Source organism: Colius striatus, chromosome 4, assembly GCF_028858725.1.
Source record: "Colius striatus isolate bColStr4 chromosome 4, bColStr4.1.hap1, whole genome shotgun sequence".
NCBI classification, from domain to species: Eukaryota; Metazoa; Chordata; class Aves; order Coliiformes; family Coliidae; genus Colius; species Colius striatus.
This window is the reverse complement of record NC_084762.1, coordinates 21398952-21426815: the sequence shown is the minus strand read 5'-3', so window position 1 is coordinate 21426815 and position 27864 is coordinate 21398952. Positions and strand designations below refer to the sequence as shown.

The window sequence follows — 27864 nt, the reverse complement described above, 5'->3', positions numbered from 1 at the left end:
TACTGTACCCCAACCACTTCTGGTCTTTAATTCCCCACAACTAGGGAGATTGCAATAGGCGATCACAGGAAAGATGGTGGTACTGCACAAAGGTTCAAGCAGACGTGCAAGAAAGTAATTTCAGAAATTTAAGAATTACAGAAGTGCTTCCCAAGAATTCCCTTCCCTCTGCCTGGATGCTGGCCTTCCACATAAACAGGGAGGACTTGAAATTTGGTTTTGAAAGCTCCACGCTATTTTGGTAATAATAGGCTTATCTCCAGCACTGTTTATTTTACATAGTAATTTTTTATTTGATAATGAAATAATTTGATAGGAACTTCTTCCTGTTTAAAAGGTTTTTCTACCTATGCTTTACACCATTGAGGTTAATTTGCCACAGTTTTTATAATCAGAAATGATGAGCTGTTAATTTATAGGATGTTTTGCAATATTCTTCTGTATAATAAGCAAACATTGAATTACCTTTGCATATTCTAATTCACTTTAATCTATTTGAGTCATAGACGTTTGGTGGCCAAATTTTTGTGTTATATGAATGAAGTAACATGACTTTTGTAATTAAGAAATGTACCCTTTTTTGAAAGTACAGAGGAGAGAAGACAAGGTTTATTTCTTCTCTGATGAGGTTAAAGCACAAAAGTAAGTCAGACAAAACTCTCCAAATCCTCACACTGGATCTGTTTTCTGAAATATTCAAATAGAATTCATTGTCTCTCTAGAGTAAATGATTTCTTTGCTGAAATTATGGTGGCATATGGGGAAGTAAGATATATTACAATAAAACTGATATAAAACAGTTGAATTCAGAAATAGTGGCAAGAGATAATTTTAGTTCACTATGATTTAAATCAATTAAATGCAACACTGTTAACTGCAGACTAAGAAGAATTACTTGTGCCTATGCAGGCACACACAAGCATTATTTATTCTCTGTTCATCTCTCTCTGTGGAAGAAATTACACCAGTAAAAACTGGGTATTGTGTGTTTTCAAAGCTCTGCATAAACCTGTATACCTCACAGACCCCAATGGAAATTTCAACTGAACCAGGTAACCTAAGGTATTAGAGAGTAGACCCATTGAAACCCAGGAAACTGTATTTATATAGCATGTTGTCTTTTAACATCAGTAGTATTGGTGTAGGCTTGTGGACTAACTTATCAAATAGTACCTCAAAAGAGATTCCTGACAGCAGGGAGAATTTAAGTACTGGGTTGTTGTTTTGTTTTGTTTGTTTTTTTTTTTTTCCTTCAGAAATAAACCAGTCCATTAAAACAAACTGGCCAGTTTTAGATGCATAGGTCTTGCTCATCCCAGGCACTGCCCCAAGTCTCTTATGAGAGAGAACAACACTGATTGTCCTCCTTCTCTAGCTACCTGAGCTGTTCTCTGCCCTGTGCCTGAGCATGACAGCCCACACCCACTGAGGCATGCAGGCACTCAAAGTCCATGAATTTCAATTGGAGCTTCATGTGTAAATGCCTTTGTGCACCTATGCCCACAGGTCATGCTGTCTGTGCCCCAAATCTCTGCTCTCAGGCTCACTGCTGAGGAGGAGGCCAATGAAGGGCAGGGAGCACGACACCAAGCTCTCATCCTGCACCGTCTGACCCTGCAGCTGTGGGACAGTGGGCTGTGGCAGAGATGTGTCTCCACTGTGGCAATGGGAAGAGGTTTAGCATGGGGCTGTTGAGGGGACTTACTTCCTTTTCAAAACTCTCCTGCTTCAGCCTGGTTGTCCCTTCCTAAACAGCAGTTTCCCCACATAAAATATGTCAGGATAGAAATGAAAGCCCACACGTGTCTTGTGAATGCTTGGCACACTGGCATAGAGTAACAGACAGACTTGGCTGGGATTTTGTATGGATTCAACAGAATGAAATTTCTTACTTACACGTTTTATTTGACCATGTAAGCTGAGATGTGTGACACTGTCCTACCTGGGTCAGAAGCCCAATGTTCATGTTACCACCTGAGGCTTTGCAGCACACAAGTGTGTGACAAAGTCCTTATTTCTGTTTTGTCATTATCTGTTTGCATTGCATCATGGCTTAAACACCTCTCTCCTGTAAGCAAAGGGATGCTTCAAGTCTCAAAGAGTGAGTTTGCAACCTAGCGCCAGGATGAGAGCTTAGCAAATGAAGAATAACTGTGAGCAGGAAACTAATTTTTAGTAGTCATGATGATTACGCTTACACCAGCTGCTTGGCCACTGTCTTTTTATAGGCTGGCTGGCAGAGGAACATATACTGTTGAGCTATTCTTAAGAAAATAGTAAATCTGAGAAACTAGGGAGAAACTGAAAGGGATGTTGTGATATGGCAGGGATTTCAAGTGCATACGCTTTGCGATTGCTCAATAATGCAGGTAATTGTCTTTGATCATAGTCTTGTAACCACCACTTTTAATTTGTAGCACAGAGGTTACTATCTAGCACCCAGCTAGCCAAATGAAATGTATGGCTTGATTAAGGATCTCTTTTGTCAGTAATTTGTGCCTAACGTTTTTAGCTTTCCCACGGGCTATTACAGAAAATGGTAAATCTGGTTTAAATGAAACCTGATACTGTTAATGGTTTAATAGCAGCTGCCACAGGGTTATGGCATTTTTCAACAGATGCTTCTGTTTCATTTTAAGCCTACACTAAGTCTTAGAATGTATTTACATAATTAATATAAAGTACACCTACATAATAATGACAATATTTATAGTTTTAAAAGATTTTCTTAAATGGTTTCCTCTATCTTGCCATTATCTAATCACAACATATAACTCGGAACAGGAAGGTATGTTGTTAGAAATAATAATCTATATTCACCTCTTTAAAAACTTACAGAATGTAACAAACTATGAACATGTATCATCTCTAACATAGCAGTTATTGGTAAAGGGAAATCCCTTAGCTGCTTCAGAAAAAGAGACAAAAACCTTGGCTGTAGCTGAGTTGTGCTTATTATTTTGCATAATGTTCAATCAGGAGTATAAAAAAATGATGCTTGTATTCAAAAATATCAGTCAAGAAAGAGCTGCACTGAGATGTGAACATCTGTGCAGAAATATTTGAAGCAGTAAAGATTTGTGGTGGATTATCAAGCTGCAGAATGTCATCTGATTGAGGAAATCCCTCCTAATTTAAGAAGAATTTGGCATTTGTCTTTTAATAATGGATGAACAGTTTGGATTAATGTCTTCTATTTCATAGAATGGTAGGGGTGGAAGGGACCTTTAGAGATCATCTAGTTGAACCCCCCAGTCTTATTCTGAGTTTCAGGAAGTACTGAGGATATAGCCTAGAGGACACACAGAATCAGAGGGTACCCTTGAATATTGCAGCCTTCTACAACCACATGCTAATTCTTAGGGAGGAGAGGAGAAAAGTCTCATCTTTACCTACCTTAACTGGAAGGAGAGATAAGGTTGAGCAGCAGTCTCTGCAAGGCAGGTGTAGCAAGGCATTTACTGCTATGAATTTGAGGACTGAAATAGGGGCAATAAAAAGTGGAAAACTCAAACAGCAGAACAATGTCTCTTTTTGAGAAGCATCCACAATTGTTTTTTGAAGAGATTAGGCAGTCCCAGATGTCTGTAATCCAGGAGAGACTGTAGGAGCAGTGGTGTTGCAGATGTTTCACTGTGTGAGAGGTAGAGCTGATGTATTTGCTTACCATGTCCCCATATGACTACCCTTCACAATTTCTAGCCAGTCACTTTCAAGTCCTAGCTTTTCTACACGTTTTGTTGTATTTGCCCTTTGCAATGTACTGGAACTGTTCAACAGGATCTAGGTCAAGTGTGGCATAAGACCAGATTTCTTTGTCCTGCTTTCTTCTCTACCTTCTTTTCCATGACCTTGCATTTCTTCACACAGCAAACCTTACAGAGGGATTTACATAATTCATTACTTCAGGCTGCTTCTTCACCCCTGATTTTCAAGTTTTACTACGGGGACATGATTACTTCAGGGCACTAAGGCATTGGTAACTTTTTTCCACAGCTCCAAGGTGCTCAGAAGAATATCTCTAGCTATCTTATGGAAAATGTAAACAATATTTGCTAATCCTTGGTACGCTGAGAGTTTAATAACTCAAAATCCTTTTTTGACTATGCCCTGAGGTTCACATACTTTGCAAGAAGAGCTTCCCTGCTTTAATTTGCAGGAGGGAGGCTATTGTGTACTAATATAATTCCCAGAACTGGGTGGAGAAGATTTTATGACTCAGTGAGAAGCAACCCTGCAAGTGTTCTCCTTGGATATTTGGATGAACTCTCCAAAGTTGCTGCAAGAAGAACGCAGTGGTGGTGAATCTCAGGAAGCCCTCGCAGGGACACCTCCCATCCCCACATTGGTTTGTTACTCTACCTTGAAGTTTTCTAGTGGCAGTGTTTTCCCACCACTGGTACATACAGACAGAAAACAAACACTTTCAGAAAGCCAAGGGCAAAAAAAGGAATCACAAAATTAGCACGAAGAAAAAGCACAACATTTTCTGTTGGAGTGGAAAATTATTCAAGTACATGATTTAGTGGAAAGAGAAGAGCTGTTAATTGTTTTAGCGTGCAAAATTGGTTTAAAGGTGTGAAGTCTATAGAGCTCTCTATGATACAAGAAAGCCGATTCCCTTGTGATATTTCTATAACTTATAAATCTTCTGTTCTTCCTTTTCCAGGTTCTACCACCTAAAAAAGCTGCAAAGCCATGCATGGTTCTTCTCTTTGAACTCTTCCTTCTTCGTGGGACTTGTACTTGGATTGATCGAGAAGTGGGATGGGGAGCCTTTCCCTTGTGTGACAACAATTTTAATACTTTGGAGGGAAAATTTAAATGTCCCTTCCTCAGAGGCCATTACAACTCCAAAGTTGACCGATTTAAAAAAATTGAAAAATGTATTTCTCAAGACTTAGATCATTGGTTATGCAATCTCTACTTTCAGGTTTGTATTTAAAAAAAGTAGTGCTGTTGATTTAGCCGCTGTACCTCAGAACTTTCTTCTGTCAGCCCAGTAGATATATAAAGAAATTAAAAACCACATGCAACTCAGATTTTTACATTAAATTAGTGGGGTTTTTACTGACAAATTTTAGAGCTATTTTTCAGTATTGTTACAGGTGCTGAGTAATTGAATCAAAAGTTGCAATTCTGAGTTTGAGCCTGCCACCAATATGTGTTAATTTCCTCCACAATTTTAGTGAATCTCAGAGGTGCTTTCACATGCCTACAAGATAAAACAATGTTGTGTGTGTCTGGGATCCCCAGCAAGCAAGGCTCTGTTGTGGTAGGATCCTTCTATTGAATAGTTTTTGGACATAATTCAGATGTGACATTTTTGTATGTCTTTGGTGAAAATGGACCTGAATTAAGAACTCCAGAGCAAGTTTTGTTTCTGGACTAGAGTATTGATGGGTTTATTGTAAGTGAGATATGTTCCATCATTCAGAATCTTAACAAGACCTCAAACTTATGCCTCTTTTATAGCCCTGTCTGGCTCAGGAAAAAAGACTGAAATAGATGATTTTTGAAAGAATATGAATTATAACTCGTGGGTTTACTTAATAGAAAGTGTAGTTATTAATTTTCTTGTGGTGATGACTTTCACATGATCTTCATTTTAAGGTCTAGCAAGAGTAAAAGAGTGTGAAAATAGGTTCAGAATCAAGTAGAGAAATAATAATTTATACTAAAAGTATACCTAAGATATGGTATGAAAGAGAATGTCAGAAATAACATTAGAGCTATGGTAGAAAAAATAACAGAAGAGTCAAAATGGTTGAAGTTGGAGGCCAGGGAAGACCCCAAAACTATTGCCATGGTTTAATCCCAGCCAGCAGCTAAGCACCATGCAGAAGGACGGGGAAGAGAATCAGAAAAGAAAAACAGAACTTGTGGGTTGAGATAAGAAGAGTGTGATGACAAAAATAAAAGATAACATCAACAACAATAATAAAATTTGTTGACAATAACAATTGTAATGAAAATGAATAGAAAAAAGGAGAAACCCCAAGAAAGGATAAATGGTGCACAATGCAATTGCTCACTACACACTGACTCATGCCCAGATCTTCCCTGAGCAATGATCTGCTCCTCCCAGTCAACTCTCCCCAATTTATATACTAGGGAACATGATATTTTATGGTGTGGAACAGCTCTTTGGTAAGTCTGGGTCAGCTGTCATGTCCATGATCCCTCCCAGCTTCTTGTGTGCTTCTTTGCTATCAGAGCATAATAAACCAAAGAATCATTCACTTAGGATAAGAACTACTTAGCAAAACATCAGCGTGTTATCAACATTATTCTCACATTAAATTCAAAACACAGCACTGGACCAGCTACTAGGGAGAAAATTAACTCTGTCCCAGCTACAGAACAGCTACAAAACTAGTCTTTCAACTCAAGATGGGATGATTTGATGATCCAAGGCATCTACATTTTCCCAGATGATTCTGAATTTGAATTGTGAGTCACCCCCATTTACTCGTATATCTTCTTTAGGCTGTAAGCATGGGGAAGAAAAAGTATGTGGGAAACTGATATGAGAGAAAACTCTGGTAAATGGAGTACAAAGAAGCAAGATCTTCCTAACATCTTCTTAGCACTGTCTTGTACTTCCATAATTCACAAAGAGTGTACAAACAGGTATATTCTGGCTTTGTGGAATACTGAACTCCTTATGCTCTTGTTCTTTTTAATTTGTTATTTCTTAATAGATAATTAAACTACCACAGGATTCAGATGAGCAAAATAAGTATGATATGCATCTTCATCTCCCACCTGAACGTCTCATGTATTCGAGCATTGTTGAAAAGAATGATGTCTCAGAGAAAGTTGAACAGTCTGGACCACAAGGTGATGGATACAAACTTTCAGGTTTACATTCAGGCTTTTATTTGAGCAACCCATAATTTCAATTCAATGCTGGCTAGTCATTATTGTACCTGTTAAACTAGGTTTTCTTCATTCAGATATTAGTCCAACATGTTTTATAGCAAGAATACTATGATTCTTTTCATTAAGATTGCTTAACTTTGTTTTCAGTTGTGAGCAATTTAAACCAACTTCATTGCTGAGGAGGAAACTTTCCATGTTGGTCTCTGCTTGCGAGAGACTGAATAATGCTTGGAAAGTCACAGCAATAACAGTTCAGATGATTATGACACCAAGTTTACAGGAAGAAATAAAAAGAAAAAGACACTTTTTGAGGGTCTAACGTTCCAGAAGAACTCTAGCACCTCCCTGGGCTACAACAGGGACTTCAAATTTGGCAGGGAGATAGTTCTGGCATTGGAGAGATGCCTTATGCTACTCCTATGAAATTCCATTAAGATTCAATCAAGTGGTAACCCATAGGAAAGGCAAATTATCATTAGCTTATATGCAGCAGACATCCCCAGGAGGTTTCTTAGAAATCACTGGATGCTGCTTTTAGACCAAGCATCCTTACTGATTTCTGTGAATCTCCTGATGCAATGGACTAAAAAATTACTTCTCTTCTGTAAGAAACCCAGGAATGAGAAGAATGGCAGGATACTGTCAATGGTTTTTCTTTTTCAGCGTGTGGGATCAAACTGCCATGGACAAAAAGAATTTGCTTTTGTTATACAGACATTCTTATATTCCGTCTCCTTTAATGAATGGAAGGATGCAATTAACCCATGAGTTGCAGTGTCTGTGTGAACATTATATGCAAATATGAAAGAGAGATTTAGTTCCTCAGGACAGAGGTTCCTTGGACATTTTAGAACTGAAGCGGTGATGTACAGTAGAAGACATGGGAGGAGAAAGAGGAGGATATTGGAAGGAAAGAAAGAGAGCAGATAAGAATTATTTAGTGTGGTGAATGGTAAGCTCAGCTTGGAAGTATAAGATGAAAAGAGGCTGTTAGAAGTATTTTTCAGACAGTGAGTAATGGTTTAGGACATAAAGAAAATGGAGTTTGTCCTGTGACACTTTCAGGCTAAGCAACAACTGAACTATGATCAAAAGGCTTTCATATAACCACGCTGGTACCAGAAGCACAGAAGTGGAAGCATACAAGTGTACATCGTATTGAGGAATAAGATCTTTTTGTTGCCATATATCGTTTATATACTGGCTAAGGTGCTTCTAGGTGCAGCACAAAACCATGAATAACAGATCCAAAAAGTGGAGCCACAGTTTTTTTCAGTAATGAAGAGACATGGACAAACTCTTAATAAATAAAACTTGTTCTTACCATTGTTTGGTCCTTCTATCAGTATTTACATGCACACAGATAATGCTTACACATAGAGGCTGCAACTAAATAGGTCACACTTCTGGCAACACATAGAATAACTCAGGAGACTCAGCTTGAGAAGACCAGAAGGAACTGAGGAAGAGTATTAGTGTATGTCCTATTTTGTGTGCAGACTGCTGAAATACGCTGATAAGCTGATCATGGAAGATCTGCAATTTCCATGCCAAACAGATTTGCACTAACAAAATTTCTAGGAATAATTTTTTATATTGTTTATATTTATTTATTTTTCTTGGAGCCTTCTTTAAAGATATTATTAGCTGCTAATATCCCCCATGGGTTTGTTTTTTAATGTATCTATGCAGTGCTACAGTATGCTCTTTCTGCTGGTGATATGTTGCTAAGAGATTTAATAATGGGTAAACAAACACAACATGTGGTAATCCATTTCAAATTAAAAGTTTATTAAATGCTAGCTTGATGACTTTCTGGCTATTTATAATTAAAGGAGCAAACCTTAGGGAACTGGAGATCACATGGTGAAAATCATGACTTCAACATTTCCAACAGAAAAATGTGTTTATGATCTGTGGCAAGCTGTCGCACATTGATATGCTCTATAAATACTATATTATATCTGTTAAACCACCAAAAGCAAGGGGAAAAAAAGCTATGTTAAAGTGACATTAAGGTTCAGACACAAACCAGAGAAAGCAAAAGCAGTCTAAATGAAGACTGGTGCTCTCTAACTCACTCTACTGCAGTAGTCTAAATAGTGAGTGATCTTACATATCGATACCATATGTGGTGCTGCAACATATAAGCAAAATAGAACAGGTTAGGAGATGGTGTTTTAACCTTCACTTCAAATTTGTCTTGGTTTTAGAAGTTTAAGACAGAACCTTCATATTATTTCCATTAACTTCAGGCTACATTAATTTTTTAAACTACAGCTCTGTGTTGATCTATTTCTTCCAGAACTCAATGCAGGGGAATGCAACCTAATATCTCCCATTATATCTTCTTTGTAGATCATAGGTTCACATTACCAGATCTAGTGTGTCTCTTAGTCAAACCCATATCTTATCTCCATTCTTTTGTAGTAGTATTCCATGAAAGATTCATGGAAGAAGACAGATTCTGCTTCCAAGATCATTGTCCTTTGCTTTGTTTAAGACAAGCCCCTGTTGTTATGTATTACTCCAGTAAGGGATCAACAGCCCCTGTAAATAAATAAATGATAATGTCTCCATGGAATTCAGTAGCCATTGTTGTGTGGAAGGTGGTAACAACTTTAATAGAAGCAGTATAGGTAGGAAAATTCGATGCAACTACCAGAAGTGTTTCCTTGATAGGCTTGGGCCTAAGTAACTCAAATGAATTCAATTCTGAAAACTTCACAAATGTGAATCTCCATATAAAACACTAAATGTACAAATTTTTCAAGACAGTACTTGTTTTCGTTGTGAAATCCATAACAAGATCCCTTTTGACTTAGATGCCCATAGAAGAAATGATTCACATGTGCAAAATGTCAATGTAACAGCCTTTTTGGAAAGCAGCAGCTCTTCCATCCTCAGAAAAGCAGCTCAATAGCACTCCTATATTTGTTCTTCACTTCAAACCCTTTTAGGTCAGACTCAGACTCATTTGGTAAGTGTCACTCTGTGCTCTTTGGGAATATTCTTTCAAATGCTTACTCTTCTGTCTATGCTATTCCTGTGACTCGATATGCAAACACCTATTTGTGCCCATCAGAAATGGTGATTAAACAAAATAGACAAGTAGAAATCCAGAGATTATTTTAATCTCTATAGTTTGTAGAACCAAAGTAAAACTTTTTTCATTCTAGGGACTTACACATAGTTAATATTGGCCAGTTAGAAGTCTGAAGTTATGGTCAACACTCTTCTAGTGTATAACTATGTGCACTCAGGACCTAAAAATGGTGTGCTTGTGAGGGAGAAGGTGGAAGAGCAGCTGAGGAGGACTAAGATACTGAAATACATGGTTTTTTTTGGTGCTAAGTTTTGGTCAAATTACAGGAGAAATCGTTACCTGTACCTCAGTAGTGACAACCAATTGTACATAGTTTTTAAGCAGAAGCTAGCCCAAGCACTACAGTGTGAAATAAAGATGAGAGTTTTGCTTAGCCTGGCTGTGTTGGAGTAGAGGTGTTATCAGTCAAGATTTTTAGGGAAAGTGTTCGAAGGTAGCCAGGCTTATTTGGTCTCAGCACCAGGATGATCTTGCTATAGTAGAGCTGTGCCACAGGCTGTATTAGCCCAGGTACAGTGTTGTGTTAACATGACTACACTGCTCCCAGTATCTGGGCTAGCAGAGATATTTGTTGAGCCTACTTTACTGGGCAGATTTGTCATGGAGAAAGATTCACTCTACCTTAGCTGTCTTTTGACTAAATATCTACAAGCAGATTTTCTCTCTCTGTAACATTTTCTTTCCAGAAAGTTTGCATGTCCCTCATTCTCTCCTACTCTACTATGCTTTGGGACTGTAAAGAAAAAAAGGCATCTCTGTTGGAGTATTGCTTTAAGGACGCTTTTTTCCTGCAATGAACAAATAGCTGATTTGTTCCCTAAACTTTTACCTGACAATAGCACATATTTCACACATGCTCCAGACATCAACCAGAACAAAATTTAGAGCAGCTGAAACTTTTTTAGTTCCTAAAGTATAAGCTTATAGTGGAAATAATATTATAGAGAAAGATCATTTATCTGGCTACTGTAAAATTTTGAACATTTTTTGGTCTGTCTTCCTTCTGTCTGCCTGGCTGGCTGTTAAAAATAAGGTTGATTTGTACCACTTGGCTTTGGCAGTCATTGTAACTCTTGGAGTTGTAAAGCTTTAAACAGTTACACAGGTCTTTAATTGTAAATTAGTTTTGACAGGACTTCTAGGCAAAAGCCTGGCCCATCCCATCATGATGCTAGCCAACAACCCCTTACTGCTTCTGGAGCAAGGAAACATGTGGAAGGAATTGTTCTTTTACATTTCACAGCTTGTCATTTCCTCTGCAGGGCAACCTCTGACCTCCCTGAAAGATCCTGACACTCATAAGGGAAGTATTTCCACTGTTGTAAAGGAAGTGGAAAAGCAGTTTAATGCTGTGAAAGGAGGACAAACGTGTGTGTCAGAAGAAGCTGGAAGGAAAAGAGAAGAGCTTAAAATGCTTCCAGCAGGTTAAGACTTTTATTGTGTGATTTAATTTGCCGAAAGTTTGCAAATAGACTACTTTGCATGTGTGTAAACACTCCCATCTCCCTTCCCCCTTGCCCTACGATATCATCTCATCATTATTTCACTAGGTAAAGGAAGTGATGGAAGAGTTTAAATCAATTGTGAGGGATCAAAAACAGCTTAGGCGAGAAGGTAGAAAAGTGATGGGCTCCCCTATCTAAAAAGTATTTGTAGGCCAAATGTGTTAGCAATTACAAGGTGTGTGTGGAGTGCACTGACAACAGTAGATTACAACTGGTGTTCCTGTGACATTTTTACATCCTTTCATTTTATATGCCCATTTATATCCATGGTTTGCAACATGTTGCTGTTAGACGCTTGGGAAGTATTTTTTCTCCCTGCAACATGTTAATAGCAGTGTCCTTTATTAGTTGTGCTGAGCTGAATTACATAAGAGTGTCTGTATTTGTTTCTGAGATGTGGGGTTTTTTATACAAAGTAAAGCCTTACAAGTTGCTCTGGTTTGGGTTTTTTGGGTTTTTTTTTTGGTTGTGTTTTTTTTTTTTTTTTGTGGTATTTTTTTAAATCCCAGCTAAAATGTCTGTGTCTGCGAATTGAGTAACACATTCCCTAGATCCTGTCCTAAACTCAGGTTTAGGATGACCACAGGCAGATTTATCATGGGACAAGAATCTAAAGGTAGCAAGGTTACAAACAGCCACCTCCACTTAATAACCTGAGTAGTGAATTGTGCTCTCTGTCCCATAGTAGGCACAGAAACCACTGCTGCGCATGCTCTCCTTCATGCTCAAGCTCATGCATGTGCACCAGGTGCCCATCAGCACTTCTAGCTGTGGCACAGATGTTTAGGATAAATAAGGATAGATTGTGTAGTTGAGGCAGCAGAGAAGTTATCAGGAACCAACCTGAGATCTACAGTTGTACAAATTGCTTGTAACTCTCACCCATCACAAACAAGGTGAAGGACAGCTTTGTTTCGGGAAAGGTGATTCTTGCACCATTGACCATGATGTAGAAAGAGCTGGAAGTATAAATGAGAATAAATTAATATCTCCTGTTGGAAGTAAAAGAGTGATTCTTTTTCTGTACCAGGATGCTATAATAACTCACATTTAGACACTGAATTGAAAGGTATTAGGTAAGAGATAGCTAGCTGAGGTCTGATAGCTATTTTTTATCTCCGTAAACAGGAGTTTGTAGTCATCTTCAAGTCTGTGGGCTCCCTGAAATTATGCAGTAGAATTTTTGGATGCTAATTTGAAGCCAACTGACATGTCAGTTTTCCTTTTACAGCAACACATGCAATGTAGTTCAAAACCCATTTCTTCAGTGCTATTCTTTTTTAACTGCCCAGGAAGGTTAGCACTATGAATCTGCTATTATAGGGACATTCGTTGAATATCTCATGTTAAGTGGGCACAAACAGAGGTAGGAGCTAGTTTGACATCACCTAGTCAGGATTCATAAATGTATTACTGTGGGTCATCACAAATGCATAAGAAGTAGAATACAGAGCTAGTGTCAATATTTGTTGAATGTTGTTGGTGATAAAATGTTAAGAGTGTTGCAGAAAAAAAGTAATTAAAATCTTTCAGTCTTTCAGGGATTTTCAATACAGCTAATAAGATCAACACTTCATTAATGTGTCTTTTTTAGATGTTGGTCTTTCCAAGAGAGCTTAGTGTAAAAATTTTTTCCCCGACTTTTGCATTAGTGGATTCTGCTTTGAAGTTCATTTCATTATTTTGCCCAACATCAGTTGTACAAAACAGCTTAGAATACTCATCTGCATGAACAAAAGTTGTTTTGAATAACATTTACTGTATAGACATATGATTTTTGCAGCTTTTTACATTTTTTGCTGATTTATTTTCCTTGGAAACATTTGGATGTTTCCACCTTCCAAATATTTCTCGAACACCAATTATTAGTTATTAGTTCTGAAGTAAGCTCTTCCTTCTCTCCTCTTCCACTTACTCCCATCACTAATGCTTATCTAGGTCTAAAATTACCATGTTGAATTTTTATCTGAACTATTTATGTGGAGTTTGGCAGAGATCCAATGCTAAACTCTAAATTTTAGAGCCCACATTTTCAGTTCAAGTGGGTCTCTTACAAATACCCTGAAACAATATAGTTACAGAAGTGGCCTGATTGTAAAAAGTACTGGATTACCATAGCTTTTATCAAAGCAAAGGTAGATTCAAAGGGCTTTGCTTTGCATCATCAGAGGATCTGACTCAGTATACTTTAAGAGATAATACTATAATCTAATGAGGATTTTAAGGCCAGATTGTGTATAACAAGGAGTCTACCTGAACTACAAGCAGATCTCAAAAAGCAGATTCAATTAGGCAAAATCAATTTTTGCTTATTTTTATTCACAAGACAGTAGAAGATTTCCTTGATGAGTTTAATTTCTGATACTTCCTAAATCTGTTACATCTTAATTTGAGGCAAAACTTTGGTTTCAAGAAGCACATCACTAAAGCATGGATTTTCTGTGATGGAACACTGTCAGTAATGTAAGCACTAACCTCAATATCTGCTCTCAGGACTAGGGAAGAGGGAAAAGCTTAATTTTGAAATCCAGAGATAATTATTGCAGAACCACATATAAACTGGGATCTATACTGTAACTGACGTTTAATTTGGGGCATCAACAGTGTCTGTATTTTCTTCCCCACCAATGCTTATCCCATCAGGCTGCTGCTTCCCAGCCTGCCTCTCATATGAAGTCTGATTTCTTTTTTCAAAGACTCCAGTTATGCATGTACAACAGTAAAAGCCTCAGAAACATTTAAAATGTTTCTCATCAATATTCTTAGTCAGCTTTTTACAAGCAACTTGCATTCTGACTGTTTTTGGGATTTAACATGACTTCTGTTTTTCCTTCAGCCATCTTCTTGATAACCTTTATATGGCACACCAGGGACAAATGCTTGGGCCCTGTTTTTCAAACCTGCCAGCTCAGAAGGGTTCCTTTGCTCAATATATGTCTTCTAAAATAAACTCAATATTGAAAATTAGATATTATAAAATAATCACATTTAAGATCTTCAATTCAAGACTCTCCACCACATCTGGGGAAAAAAAGTTGGGAAGGAAATTGTATCCTTTCATGACATCAAAAAAAAAAATTGTTGTCTGAACAAAGCTTCAGAATAACACCTAAACAAAGATGGCATCAGGCCAACTGTTGATTTAGTACATTAGCAGATAACACAGAAATTCAGTGTTTAATGATCTTTGAATGGCTGGTTTCATTCTACAGATCCATTCCTGTTGCTCCATAGTACTTGTAACAGAAGGCATAGCCAAAGAGGATAACTTCCACACTGAATGTAGAGGACCAATTAGTTTATATTATGTTCTACAAGGGTTAAGAAGCAGTAAGACACTTTCCACTATTAAAAGTCATGCTACTCTCTCAGCTAGTGCCCCAAGAAGGCTGATACTGAGAAAGGTAATGGAGTAGAACTAATATTTCCATTTCCAACCTCCTTTTATCATGTTTTAAAAATGTTCCCAGCTGAATTCAGGGACTTGGTACAGATAACACTTCCTTTGTATCTCATATCAGATGTGAACTGTGTAGCATCTAAACTGTTTTCTTGGGACTTAATATCACAAAAAATTAAGACTGCTCTCAGCATTGTCAAGGTCTGGAAACAAACCTAGTCTCACCATACTTTCCCAAATCCAGCTATTAATATTGTCATACCCATTCCACTATGGTGGGAAAAAATACCACTCATTTTCCCTCATTGTGCTGGACTTATTAATACCTGATCACAGATTTGTAGCACTGGATTAAGAATTTTATTGTCTTTTCCAAGTCCTAGTGTCACCTTCTCCTGCTCTTACGCATACGTTTATTGACCTCTGAATAAACCTATTAACAGAGAGTTTACACCTGCTATTGTACCTTTAGCTATGATACCCATCTTTGATCATTCTTGGTGCTATTTTCTCCTCCTCAAATTGTTCATTTTTATCATGAATGGTATTGTGTTGCGCTCTCAGGGAACAAAATGTATTTTGAGTCAATTTACTAAAATAGTCACTGCTAAGTGCTATATCTGGACAAAATTGACACCTTTGACATTTTCTAAAATGGCAAAAATAACTGTATTTAAGGTATGATTTATGGGTAGTGTATGTCAAAGGAATTTCTATGTTATTACAGTTTCTGGTGCAGTCGTCTCACTCCTTCAGTGACCAAATTGCTGATAGCACAGCTAATTAATGCTTTATTACATTTTGTGGTCAATTATAACAAGTTATAAAAAAGTAATAAGCAACTTAATAATAAAGAACTGTATGTTTCTTGTTTCTTTCTCAGAACTCCTTTGTTTTCTGCATGTGGAAGAAACAATTTCTGCATAGCTCAGTTTTATAAGACACATTTCCCCTCACTGACTAAAAGCAAATCCTATGATTAAAAAGTAGACTGGAGTCTTTAAATGTCTTTCTGATTGCTGGCCTCTATTAAAAACTTCTTAAAATAATAGATAGGTTTAATTCCTCAAGCCAAAGAAAAATTATATCATCTTAAGTATTTTCCATATTTATTATATTGATGAGACTTGGCTGCAGAGCAAAAAAAGAAAGCAAAATCTCTTGTATTGCAAGTTTTAAATGTACCAGGCTAAGGTTTACTTAATTAGAACCTCCAGGCAATAAAGGAGCCCTTTTTTAAATTCTGTGAATCTTAATATGCTAAATAATGCAAAGCTTCAACTCTTCAAGCATGAGACACACATCTGGCAGCTTAACATTTAAATTACAGAAAAAAACCCCACTTCAGTAGTAATTTTCATGAAGGAAAGAATGGGAAATGTATTGCAACTAAATTTAATTTCGTTTTAGATTTTTCATCCTGTCTAATTGCAAGCATTTCCCATCCTCTCCTTTATTTATTTATTTTCATACAGATTTTTTCTGTACTTTTTATTGATCTTTAATTTGAGCAGCTTCTTTGTGATATAGCCATTGAAGAATTACATTGTGTTTTTACTTAGCAAAAATTGTTCAGAGAAATCTATGAAGAATTAAAGTAATGAGCTCACTGGTATAGAATGAAAAGAGCATTCAGAGCCACACAAATAAAATATAAAAAGAGCATGTCATGATTAAATAACAAACTTGACTTCTTTCTCTCTCCCATTTCTTAAATGTAGAATATTATTATTGTTCTTTATTTCTTTTATTGTGCTTTTTTCTTTTTTTTTTTTGGCCAAGGTAACTCCTGCATTATTCGTCTCCAAAAACATTGTAAAAGTCTTCATTATTTCAGGAAAGCTAATTGAAAACCTATTTCACTAAGCCAAAACATAGAAAACAATAGCATTAAACAACAAACCCCACAGTAACCATATTTACAAAGATACGTTTTTATTTTAATATGTCTTTATGAATTCATACATGTATCACATATGTGGAATATGCAGAGACACTTGAAGCTGTTCATACTGCGTGTGTGCACACATGACCTACCCAGCAGCAGTATTTTATGCAATTTCACTGATTTCAGGATACCTCTTCTTTCACCCCAGATGATGTAAATACCTGTAAATACCTCAACATATATACACTTATATGTCTATATATGTATGGAGAAAGTAAGAAATAGAAAGATATCCACAGATGTATACAAAAGCACACTGTCTCAAAGCTGTGACAGAGTATATGTATATATTGCATATCTACAGCTATGATGCCTAAGAGCAAATCCTACCTCTACGTGATTTTAAATACATTTGACTCTTTTGCTGAGGGGAAGTGGAAGTGACTGAAAAAAAGGTGAAATAATAATTAAGTATATTTTTGGCTTATTCTCCATGCACCATACATTAAGAAGTGTAATTCGGATCTTTATTTCCACCTCACCAGTGCTTCCTAGGATATGGGAGCATATTTTGTCACTGCTTTTCAGGAGTTTGAGGGACAGACTACTTTAGTAAACATTTCTTGAAAAACACAAGGACTTTTAAGTTTCTGTGCCTCATTCTCAATCAAAACCGTGCCCATACAACTTCTTTCTCTTTCACAAATAACATAACCTGGAGTGTTTAAAATATACCCCACTATCATTCTTCTTGTATTTGTTATTTATTTTGACTTTTTTCCCTGACTTCATGTCTATATAATTATTATTTCCAGCACTATGATATGTGAAGTCTTCACTACCTTTGTCATCGTAACACTTCTGGAAGGTAGGAGAGAACTAACCACTTGTTTATAATTGTGACAGAGGGGAAAAAATGACCTGTCTGGAGTCATATAACATCTTGGTGGGAGAGGGAACAAACCTCAGCTCTTTCCTTTGCAAAGCTTTGTCTTATGCACTGATATGAAAATACCTTTTTTTTCTTTTCTGTTTTTCTTTCATTACAGATGATGATTTTTACCAAGATTGTGGCAGTGCAGGTGAGCACTGTGGCTCAATTTGGCCGAAGGAAGGCCAAAGAGGACATAACAAGGTATTTATCTTGGTCTGAATGTTACCATTTCCCTTAAAATGCATTGTCAAACCATTAGAACTTCTACCTGAGCCATTTAGTAATGACTTGTGAGCTTTCTTCGTGTTATTATTGTGTTTCTTTAATATACTGTTGTGAATTTTATTGTAACTACTACAAAGCTTCACATAGTCAGGAGTATTGCTGTCTCCTGCATAGAGTTATATGGAGCTAATCTCTCCAGAAAATGAATTTCAAAGGAGTATTAAGAGAGATCATCCAGTAAACAGACAACAGCAACTTGACCAAGGATGCTCTGTGGGATGATATTATTTCAATATGTTTAAACACAAGATAGAATTTGTATGCATCTATAATCCTCAGTCTCTCTTGTTCTTGTGCAAAAGATTACTTTTAGTGTATTTATTTGAAGTATCCTTTTTAAGGGCATAATCAATTAGTCAACAGATATTTTCATCACTACAAGTTACCATGATATCACATCGGCATCATGACAGCACTTTCTGAGTGAGATACTACTGGAACTAAGAATTTAATGTAAATTCTGAGAACTAAGACCCAAAGAAGACTCTATTTCTGAGAATTGCTTCTACCTGTATTAACTGTTCTAAATTAGATATTTTCCACTGAAGGATGCATTTTTGCTCTGTAAGTGTTACTCCACTTCCGTCCTTAGCTGAGCATGACTGAGGTGAACTGTAACTGCAAATGTGAATACACAAAATAATCATTTTGACAGTTTATCTCACCCTGTTCTAGATGCACTCTGAAACATTTTAAATGTTTTTAACTGATCATGGAAAAAAGTTATCATGGTACTAAGAGCACTTACAAACTTGTATACTATATATTTGTACCCGGACACGTACTGTGGCACAAATACTCAATACCTTGGAATTATTATCACAAGTTTGACCTTAGTAGCGGGATGATGTACACATAAATATCTATGAGCAAAAGCAGATTGGGCAACTAGAAGTTCTTTCCATTTTAAATTACTGTTTTCAAGGGATTTATTTCTTTAGGGAGTTAAGGGCAACTTGTAGACAGCCAGTTATATATAAACATAACTACAGACTGATGTGTGCTTGTGTGTAGCCTTATATCTATAGGAAGACCAATTTAATGAGTGATAGAGTAGGTGTAACAGGCAAAGCAGCCCAACCCATGGGAGTACCAGGGTGAAATTCATTTCCTACAATCCCATAATAGCATATTGCCTTTGAACAAAACGCCATGCTCTTACAGGAACCTCAAGTGTGGGTGGCTCTCCAAGCCACATTAAAGTGACCTGGTTTCAGAAGAGTGCGTAAGCCCATGGGTAATTCAGCATTGTCTAGTCACTTTGGACTCAGTGAAATGACTCACAAGCTTAGAGTTATTGACATATTTAAATAGATTTCTGAGCTGAGCCTCTTAGGAGAATAGTTCTGAACAAAAGAAATATGAGCATGTGAAATCTACTTTCAAAGGCTGTAAAAGCCCCTTTCTTTTGCCAGCACGAGTGAACCCTAATGTTCAGAGAGATCCTTGTTTTAGCATGTTCAGATTTAGATACTTGGTATGAATGTCATTTGGGCCTACTTGTATCTCTGGAACCAAAACTGTCTCCTAAAATAATTTAAACCTACAGTTCTGTATTGATAACAAAACCCTACAAAGAACAGACAATGCAGAGGCTTGTGTAATAGATTATTCTTCTCATCTGTCCCTTTTATTTTAATAAATGGATTTTTTTTGGTTTTTTAGTAATGAAAGTGAACAGACTTTTGGGTCTGACCTCATCTTTTTTGGAATATAGGATATATCAGCAAAACTAAATGTGTTATTTCTTTCCCCTGCCTTCCCTTAAATTCCTCTGTACTAACGAGTCATAAATAGTCTCCCATTCAGCATCATCTGAGTGATGAGGATTAGTGACCACTTAGTTGTTGCAACAGTTTCATGGATTTGAAATATTGAGTGTTATCTGTGAAGGACACAATTCTGTGAAAGACACAATACTCCTGGTCAGTGACTTCTGAGTGAAATAAAATATATATGTCCATAATCCCTCCTCATGCAGATGACTGAGCTTCTGCTTTTGTACTTCAGACAAGATCAAACATAGTCTCAGACATTTACTTATAATACTTATAACACTTTTGGAATTTATGTCTTAAGTAATGTTTTTATATCTGCCTTGCACAAGGATAGTTTCATGGTGACAACATCAATGCAAACAAAGTGCTTTGCACACACTACTCTAAAATTTTACCTTTTTCTAGGGAGTTAAGTTAGGCTAGGTATAATGCAATGCTATCTATGGCTATCTGATCTTAATATCTGAGAACAGCTTTGAGCTTCTACTCTGCCTTAACTAGTCATATTTACATAGAATCTCTTTCGGCAACATATTTCATTGCTTGTGGCAGATTTTTCCATGACTGAAGAAAATATGATTGCATCATGTTTACTGATAACCATAATTTAGCATGATGTAGGTATACATGTGAACTTGTCTGTTATGACCATAAGTAAAATTAAAATTCAGAATGTGGATGGAGTCTATATAATCAAAGCTTCAGAATGCAAATTTGCCTTTTGGAGCAAAATGGTTTAAGTGTTAAAAACAAATCTTTGTAGTTTTCATGATAAGCAACGTAAACTGTGATGTGACTGTGTTTAATCATAGAATCATAGAATGGTAGGGGTTGGAAGGGACCTTTAGAGATCATCTAGTCCAACCCCCCTGCAGAAGCAGGTTCACTTAGATCAGGTTGCATAGGAACATGTCCAGGCAGGTCTTGAAGACCTCCAAGGAAGGAGACTCCACAACCCCTCTGGGCAGCCTGTGCCACTGCTCCGTCACCCGCACAGTAAAATAGTTTTTTCTTATGTTTAAGTGGAACTTTTTGTGTTCAGCTTCATCCCATTACCCCTTGTCCTGTTGCTAGCTACTATAGAAAAAAGGGATGTCCCAACCTCCTGACACCCACCCTTTAGATATTTGTAAATGTTAATAAGATCTCCCCTCATTCTCCTCTTCTCCAGACTAAGCAGCCCCAGTTCCTGCAGCCTTTGTTCATATGAAAGATGTTTCAGTCCCCAGATCATCTTGATGGCCTTGCGCTGGACTCTCTCCAGAAGTTCTCTGTCCCTCTTGAGCTGAGGAGCCCAGAACTGGACACAGGACTCCAGATTAGGCCTTACAAGGGCAGAGAAGAGGGGGAGAAGAACCTCCCTTGACCTGCTGGCTACACTCTTCTTGATGCATCCCAGGATGCCATTGGCCTTCTTGGCCATGAGGGCACATTGCTGGCTCATATTTAGCTTATTATCAATCAGGACTCCCAGGTCTCTCTCTGCAGAGCTACTCTCCAGCAGGTCAATCCCCAGCCTGTACTGGTGCGTGTGGGGTTGTTCCTCTGCAGATGCAGGATTCTGCATTTGTCCTTGTTGAACCTCATGAGATTCCTCTCTGTCCAACTCTCAAGCTGGTCGAGATCCTGCTGAATGGCAGCACAGCCTTCTGGGGAATCAGCCAGTCCTCCCAGTTTGGTGGCATCAGCCAACCTGCTGAGGGTACAATATGTCACTTCATCCAGGTTGTTGATGAAGATGTTGAACAAGACTGGCCCCAGAACTGATCCCTGTGGAACTCCACTGGCCACAGGCTTCCCACTCGATTTTGTGCTACTGAACCCTCTGGGCTCTGTCATTCAGCCAGCTCTCGATCCACCTCACTGTCCACTCATCCAAGCCACATTGCTTGAGCTTTCTGATGAGGGTATTATGGGAGACAGTGTCAAAAGCCTTGCTGAGGTCAAGGTAGATGACATGTGCTGATCTCCCCTCATCTAGCCAGCTGGTTATGCACTCATAGAATTCTATCAGGTTGGTCAAATAGGATTTCCCCTCGGTGAAGCCATGTTGACTCCCCCGATAACCATCTTTTCCTTCATATGTTCAGTGATAACATTCAGGATGCTTTGTTCCATCACCTTTCCAGGGATGGAGGTGGGGCTGACCAGCCTGTAGTTTCCTGGGTCTTCCTTCCTGCCCTTTTTGAAGACTGGCGTGACATTGGCCTTTCTCCAGTCCTCAGGCACCTCGCCTGTCCTCCACGATTATTCAAGAACGATGGAGAGAGGCTTAGCAATCACATCAGTCAGCTCCCTCAGCACTCTAGGATGCATCCCATCAGGACTCATTGACTTATGAGCCTTAAGCTTGGCCAACAAGTCTTTAACCTCTTTCTCTTCCACCCAGGGCAAGTCCTCTGCTGTCCTGGCCATCCTGTTATCCTTGCCGGACTGAGCTTCCTGAGGGCCAGCCTTGGCCGTAAAGACTGAAGCAAAGAAGGCATTCAGTACTTCAGCCTTCTCTGCATCCTCAGACACCAGGGCACCCTCAGCGTTTAGCAGCAGGCCCACATTCCCCCTCACCATCCTTCTGCTACTGATGTACTTGAAAAATGCCTTATTACTGTCCTTAACATCGCTGGCTAAATTCAATTCTAGAAGGGCTCTAGCCTTCCTAGTTGCACCCCTGCATGCTCTGGCAATGTTCCTATACTCTTCCCAAGAAGCCAGCCCCTGTTTCCACCTCTCATAGATGGCTGCTTTCTTCCTGAGTTGTCCCAGCAGATCCTTGCTCATCCATGGAGGCCTCCTACCTCGTTTTCCTCCTTTCTTACACGATGGGACACATTGATTCTGGGCTTGGAGGAAGTGGTGCTTGAAGTTTGATCAGCTTTTGTGGGCACTTCTGTCTTCTAGAATCATATCCCATGAGATCCGTCCAAGTAGATCTTTGAAGAGGCCAAAGTCAGCTTGCCTGAAATCCAGGGTCACGGTCCTGCTTTGTGGCCTGCCTCTTCCACACAGGATCTTGAACTCTACCATCTCATGGTCATTGCAGCCAAGGTTGCCTCCAACTTTCACTTCCCCAACCAGGCCCTCCTTTTCTTCAGTACCAGGTCCAGCAGCACAACCCTCCTTCTTGGTTCCTCGATCATCTGTGACAGGAAGTTGTCCTCAACAACGTGTAGGAACCTCCTGGACTGTGTGCTTGGCTGTGTGGCTATCCCAGCAAATATCAGGGTGGTTGAAGTCCCCCATGAGGACCAGGGATTGTGATCGTGAGGCAGCTCTCAGCTGTTCACAGAATGCCTCATCTGCATCCTCCTCCAGATCAGGTGGCTTGTAGTGGACTCCTACAACAATATCACCTGCCTTGCCCTGCCCATTAATTTTTACCCATAAGCACTCTACCCGCTCCCCATCCCCACCCAGGCACAGTTCGGTACACATTAATTGCTCCCTCACATAGAGAGCAAGTCCACCTCCATGCCTTGTCAGTCTGTCTTTCCTGAACAATATATAGTCCTCCATAGCTGTGTTCTAGTCATGGCAGCTGTCCCACCACGTCTCTGTGACTGCAATGAGGTCGTAGCCCCGCATCGCACCCACATCTCCAGTTCCTCCTGCTTATTCCCCAGGCTGCATTGGTGTAGAGGCAGTGCAGGGGGCTTACTCAAACACACAGGTTTCCCTGGATGGGTGCAGGAGGTTTCTCCCCGGTTTGACTCTTCCTCAGGGTGGTCAGCCTTCCGTATCTCAGCCCAGTGTGCAGATGAAGGGCACTTATCATTGCATTCCCTGTCCTGCCCTGTTTCCCAGCTAGAGGGGACAGCTTGTTCTATTTTGATTCTCCCCCCACCCCCCAAGTTTCTTAGTTTAAAGACCTCTTTATTAAATTTGCTAGCCTACTCACAAATGTTCCAGTGCCCTTACGGGAGAGATGAATCCCATCCTGTCCTATGAAGCTGTAGTCCCCAAGGAAGGATCAATCGTCTAAGTACCCAAAGCCTTCCCGCTGGCACCAGCCTCTCTGTCAGGAGTTCACTTGGCTGATTTTTCCATTGCAAACTCCTCCTTTATCTCTAGTGAACAGGATGGAGGAGAAAATAACCTGAGCCCCTCTAACTTCTACCTGCTCCCCCAAAGTTTTAAAATCCATCCAGATCCTGGAGATGTCACGCCTCATGACATCATTCATACCTACATGGAACACAAGTAAGGGGTAGTAGCCTGCATTCCTGATGAGCCATGACACTCTCTTGGCCTTATCCCTGATCTTGGCTCCAGGCAGGCAGCACACCTCTCTTGACTCCCTACCTGCTCCACAGATGGGTCTCTTGGTGCCCCTTAGCAGCGAGTCACCCACAACAAGCACCGGTTGCTTCTTCCTACGATGTCCATTACCTATTGCAGGTGGAGCAGCTGATGGGTTGTTTGGTGGGTTTTCCCCTTTTGGAGCTTGCTCGTCGAAGTCCCTTGTTGCCAGTGCCTCATACTTATTTGTAGTGGGCACTCCGGAAGGAGGGCTTTGATACGAGCCTTTGTCCTTCTTTTTTTTTGTAACCAGGGTCTGTGGCTTGTTAGATTCACTGGAGGCTTGCATCTGATTGCAGAAGCCTCCATCTTTCTCCACTTCTTCCCCGATAATACTACAGAGCCTGCTCACAGTTTCCTGCAGCTCTTTCACCAGGAGTTCCTGAACTTGAGGGCACCTATGACACACTTTTACCTCAGAGACATAGTTCCCTAAGCAGTCTAAACACTCCCTGCACTCCACCTGCACTGAAACTTCTCTACTAACTGGCTCTGTCTGGGTGGACGCATTGACCTTCACCTGGGTTTTGTCCACCTGAGCCTTGTCTTTAGTCCTTAGGCGAGTGCTCACCATTTTGCTAGGTTGAAGCTGAAGCTGGGGCACTTCTCTGACTTCTGCTTCTCTAAATGGGCTGTGGGGTTGCCTGTCCTCTCTGCTCTCCCTGCCTGCTCAAACTGCGGCACAAACTGCCACGCCACACCTGGGTGCCGCTTCACTCCCTGTTTGCTTGTTCGCTGACCCTATTCGTTGTGCTCCCCGCGGGGATGATTAAATACCCCGCGGTTGCTGCGGCTCCACCTCCCAGCAAGACCATTCCCCTTGCAAGAGCTGCCTGGTCCTGGTGGCTCTCCTTGCTTTTCCTTCACTCCCCGTGCTCCAGGAACCCCTGGATTACCTCAATCGGCCACACAGCAGCAAAAAAATGAGCCTTGCCTCCTCTGTGTGTACTGCCAATAAAATGCCAATGCTGTGCTCTCTGGAAGCCGAGGTTTTTTTGAGATCTGCTAAGTAAACTTGGGTGTTTTGCTCATTATAGATTTCATAAATTCAAAAGTCAAAAAGGACCTTTAAATTTAGATTGACTTCTAGTACAGGCTAGAAAATTTCAACTGCCTGATCTATAAAGTTGGCATTGAGGGATGGAGAACCAAAATTTCTTGTTGTGGTTACTTCTAAACAATATACTTTCTATTCCTCTTCCTATTCTGTTCTTGAAAGAAAGAACAAAAAGGGAGTCACATTTCTAGTTTGAACATAACAGATTTTTTAACTTCCACCACTCTGTTCTCTGTGGATTTGTTCACTGAATGCTAACAAACCCTTTACAGAGTTTGATGTTACAACTAGGAAAGTATTAATGAGTAGCTTAATGAAGTTACCTGTGGATGTTAACTTGGTAAGCTCTTATCATGTCTCTTGATGGAATCAACGTTTGACACTCTGTCCAGGGGCAATAATGCTAAGCGTGTGAGGAACCTGCCAATCAAGCCCATGCCAAATCAGGCACCATACAAACAGAAATGTTGCAGAGATGAACACAGATTATAATTCTGTAATTTGTAACTCAAGGAGTAGTTTAAATCAGCATAAAATGCCAGCAGAACCGGAAGATGCAGTACTGTCCCTCTCCTCCCTTGTGCTGGGTGGTCTCCTCCCTCCAGTGCAGAGTGGCCTGGATCAGAATGGGTCCAGCTGACCACTAACCCAGTTAATAAAAAGAAATAAAAAGAAAGAGGCCAAACAGCATTAATTCCTTTCTCAGATTGGTTCCATCCATATTCTGTCCAGTTCTGTTTTACTGTGTAGATGTCCAAAGTTTTGTACTGATGGAGTGCAGTGTGCAATACAGGAAAAAGTGAGCAGGTAGAGGAAGGCTGGATGACCTTCTGGTGTCAGCACAATCTTATGCCTCCTTGAGAGGGTTTGTCAAATCCTAGCCTTGTAAGAACATAGATCAATTCACTGAAAAATACTCTCTGTGCCGTTTAAGGAAAGACATTAAGGTCCTTGAATGTGTCCAGAGGATGACAACAAAGCTGGTGAAAGGGCTGAAAGAAATGTCTTATGAGGGACAGCTAAGGACTTTGGTCTTGTCTAGTTTGGAGAAAAAGAGGCTGAGGGATAACGTCATTGGTCTCTACAAGGACAAGAGATGGAGATGCTGATCTCTTCTCCCTGGTATCTAGTGATAGGACCTGTGCGAATAGTTCAGAGCTGTGACAGGGGATGTTTAGACTGGACATAAGGAAGCATTTCTTTACCAAGAGGATGGTCAAACACTGGGATGGGCTTTCTCAGGAGGTAGTTGATGTCCCAAGCCTATCCATGTCTAATAGACGTTTGGACAATGCCCTTAACAATGTGTTTTAACTTGGTAAGCCCTGAATTAGTCAGGCAGTTGGATTAGATAACGATTGTAGGTCCCTTCCATCTGAAATACTCCAGTCTATTCCTAAGCATTTTGAGCCAGTTTTGCCATGGTACTTTCCCAGGTTTGCTATAGAGTGAGGAGTAAAACAGATAGAAGTACAAAACTATGTGAAACTGGCAGCTCTTACTTTACTTGATATGCCCAGCTAATTACTATTCTGACTTCTCTTTTATTTATTCAATTAAAGATCAGCTTGAATAACCCACCTGACCAATGTTATGAAGAAAAATCAGGTCCCGGTGACAATGCAGGCCTAGAAGGGAAAGCATCTGCAGAGCACAGTTCTTATTTGGAGGAGTTAGACAAATACACTTTTTCTGTGTGGTAAGTAATCTCAACATCAACTAGTTTCACAATCCAAAAATATGCTTTCTTCCTCTTGCAGAGGAATCTACATTCAGATTTATGTTATTAGGCTGCAAATTCTAACGTATAAGTTGACAATTAGCTAAGCAGGGTCAATTTGTCCCCTTTGTATATGCACATTGTGATTATGACATCATGCTGTTTTTTCACAGAGTAAATTTTTAATTGTTAATTTTGATTTATTTGTGTCAATATTAAGGATTTTATTTTCTGCTTTTTGGTCACCGTGATCCCTGACCTCATTTAAAACATTCAGTCCCTGCCTGGACTTCAGAGTTACTGATTTATTTGTACTTTCCTTCCCAATAGAGCTTTACAAATAAAAGTTACTTTTATTTGTCTGAGAAAGACAGAAGATTTTTTTGTCTGAGAACCCAATTTTAACATTACTACATTGCTTTGAGAAGCTGCATTGGGAAGAAATGAAAGAGGTTCTTATCAGAATTTTGAGAGGAATACACTACCTTTCTTTCTTTCTCTGATATAAAATACATGTATTTTCTTAAAATGAAAAGATAAAGTGAAATTGAAAAGTCTGCATCAAAAAGAAATATTTTAGTTTACTTATAACTATTTTTCCTGGGATTTCATCTTCTAGGTTATTGCAAAAGTTACACAGCTATTTGTAATTAATAGTAAACAATGGAGACCAAATCCTTTGCTAAATTAAATGATCTGGTAGTCTTTCTCATAGCTCTGTATTGTGTTTCAAATGTTCAAAATTCAACTGTAATGTACACCTCTGGCACCTCTGGTCTTCTGCAAATCACAGAATCACAGAATCTTAAGGGTTGAAAGGGACTTGGAAAGATCATCTAGTCCAACCCGTCTGCCAGAGCAGGACCACGTACAGTGGGTCACACAGGAACTCATCTAGGTGGGTTTTGGATGTCTCCAGAGAAGGAGATTCAACAACCCATCTGGGCAGCCTGTTCCAGTGCTCCCTCACCCTCACAGTGAAGAAGTTTTTCCTTATGTTTCTTTGGAAC

At 39.2% G+C, this 27864-nt stretch overlaps 1 protein-coding gene across 1 annotated transcript in view; it reads left to right on the top strand.

Annotated features, from left to right (window-relative positions):
- LOC104551953 (uncharacterized) overlaps positions 1–27864 on the top strand; it is a gene marked incomplete at its 5' end in the record, with an annotated part of 163690 nt that overhangs the window by 45714 nt on the left and 90112 nt on the right. The window contains 4 exons of the mRNA XM_061994922.1: positions 4670–4933; positions 6705–6843; positions 17834–17919; positions 26697–26833. Coding sequence (XP_061850906.1) covers positions 4670–4933; positions 6705–6843; positions 17834–17919; positions 26697–26833 — 626 coding nt within the window. The remainder of the gene's footprint in view (positions 1–4669; positions 4934–6704; positions 6844–17833; positions 17920–26696; positions 26834–27864) is intronic.